A 2500-nucleotide genomic window follows, 5' to 3' on the forward strand; every position below is an offset into this window, starting at 1 on the left:
GAGAAACGCTCCCGAGAAGGCTAAGCTCGATTTGTAGAGGTCTATGCGAGGTATAGGAGGGATGATTTTTTGGGACCCATATCTTTTTGTGGCATGTTTGAAATGTGATTGCAAATATTTAGGACAGTCGTCATTTAGAATTGTATACATGAACACAGCCTTGTTTAACGTCAACTGATCTTTCAAGGGGAGGCAATTCAGGAGCTTTAGTTTATCATCCGTGGACCTATTCAAATCATGCAGAATAAGTTTTGCAGCTCGGCGATGCAGGGAATTGAGTAGTGTCGAAGCAAAGTTTATATGAGGCATTATGTGGGCGAAATAGGACATTTTGAGTGCTTCAGAATCTGCGTAATGCCTTAATTTTGATAACAGGTGCAAGTTCTTTGATACTAGTTTGCAAATAATTATTACTCAAATGAGTTTGCCATTTCAACTCTTGATCAATGGTAACACCCAATAATCTATGTTCCCTAACTTGCTGCACTTGAGTTGAACCAACTGACAGTTGTAATTGTACAGGACTTAATTGGTGTTTTTGTCTCGTGGTTATCACCATACTCTTTGTTTTAATCGGATGAATGATCATTGCATTAGAAACGCACCACTCAGTGATTTCATTAACACTTGTTTGAAGAGAAGAGTTGACGGATTCCAAAGATTTTTGACTGGTGTGAACAGAAGAGTGATCCGCGAAGAACTCACATCTAACTTTTTCATCGGACACATGAAGGGGTAAATCATTTATATAAATACAGAACAAGATACTGTCCAAATACAGACCCTTGAGGAACACCACTCCTGACAAACTCGTTTGACACTTAATGAATACATTCTGTGTCCGTTTTGAAAGATACGATTAAAAAAAGGCACAGGCGGAGTCATCTTTTAAATAACACTCTAATTTCTTTAATAGAAGTTTGTTTGTTTGTTTGTTTGCTTAACGCCCAGCCGACCACGAAGGGCCATATCAGGGCGGTGCTGCTTTGACATATAACGTGCGCCACACACAAGACAGAAGTCGCAGAACAGGCTTCATGTCTCACCCAGTCACATTGTTCTGACACCGGATCAACCAGTCCTAGCACTAACCCCATAATGCCAGACGCCAGGCGGAGCAGCCACTAGATTGCCAATTTTAAAGTCTTAGGTATGACCCGGCCGGGGTTCGAACCCACGACCTCCCGATCACGGGGCGGACGCCCTACCACTAGGCCAACCGTGCCGGTTTTAGTAGAAGTGAGTGATTTACTAGGTCAAAGGCTTTCTTAAAGTCCAGAAACAACGCTCCCGTTATTTCTGCTTTGTTTATTGCTGACAGCCAAGCAGAAATGCTCAGAGCGGAATCCAGGCTGAAAAGGATGAAACAGATTAATTTGTTCCCTATATGCCAGTAGGTGTTTTTGTATGTGCTTTTCTAAGGGTTTAGATAGAACAAGTAAGAAGGAAATAGGTCTAAAATTGTTTGGGTCTGTAAGATCCTTATTTTTTGCAAGTGGTAATACCTTTGCACACTTGAAAATAGAAGGGAACACGTTTTGTTGTATAAAAGAGAGAGAGAGAGAGAGAGAGAGAGAGAGAGAGAGAGAGAGAGAGAGAGAGAGAGAGGGGAGAGGGAGAGAGAGAGAGGGGGGAGAGAAAGAGAGAGAGAGAGAGAGAAAGAGACTGTCTGTGCGTCTATATATGTGTGCGGTCGTGCGTGCGTGGGTGCGTGCGCTCATGCATGCGCTCGTGCATCCGTGTGAGTGTGTGTGAGTGTGTGTGTGTGTGTGTGTGCGCGCGCGGTGTGTGTGTGTGTGTGTGTGTGTGTGTGTGTGTGTGTGTGTGTGTGTGTGTGCGTGTGCGTGTGTGCGCGCATGCGAGTTGTTGTTCGTCTTTTTGTTTGTTTGTTTGTTTGTTTGTTTGTTTGTTTGTTGGTTGGTTGGTATCCTCACAAACTTACATATTACAGGCCGCTGGACAGAAGGGCGCGAGCGTTCCAACAACTAGCCCAACGCATGCGGAAGTGCATTCGACTGCAGTTTTCGCTTTCACGTAGGGGTAGATCGTACAGGCCACATCCCGAGCGTCCACTCCAGCTACAAACAAACAGTTCAATATGACACCATTTTTTAAGTTATTGAGACATCCCAGTGCACTAAGGGATTTATAGAGCAAATCGAGAAAATTCATTATTGAACGAAGCGCATAGCGCTGAGTTCAATAATTATTTTCGAGATTTGCTCTATAAATCCCTTTATGCACTGGGATTGTTTTAATAACGATATTGTCAGTAGCGCCAGAGAAAAAAGATGATTCAAAACGCACATTTTGCTACGCGCATTTGGATAGGCAGAACTGTGTGGTCAGGTCGTGTAAGATCTACTTTTGTGTGGGCTGTCTCAAGTGTGTCGTGCTTTCGTCACACGCAAACTCTTGTTTTGATTTCTGTTGGTAAAATCCAGTGTAGCGTTAAGCTAAGAAAAGTGATGATCTTTCATAGAGACCTCATTAGAACTCG

At 43.2% G+C, this 2500-nt stretch overlaps 1 protein-coding gene across 1 annotated transcript in view; it reads right to left on the bottom strand.

The window, feature by feature from the left end:
• LOC138946640 (uncharacterized) overlaps positions 1 to 2500 on the bottom strand; it is a 13656-nt gene that overhangs the window by 1991 nt on the left and 9165 nt on the right. Inside the window, exon 3 of the mRNA XM_070318078.1 lies at positions 1943 to 2078. Coding sequence (XP_070174179.1) covers positions 1943 to 2078 — 136 coding nt within the window. The remainder of the gene's footprint in view (positions 1 to 1942; positions 2079 to 2500) is intronic.

Source organism: Littorina saxatilis, linkage group LG14 (genome assembly GCF_037325665.1).
Source record: "Littorina saxatilis isolate snail1 linkage group LG14, US_GU_Lsax_2.0, whole genome shotgun sequence".
Classification (NCBI taxonomy): Eukaryota; Metazoa; Mollusca; class Gastropoda; order Littorinimorpha; family Littorinidae; genus Littorina; species Littorina saxatilis.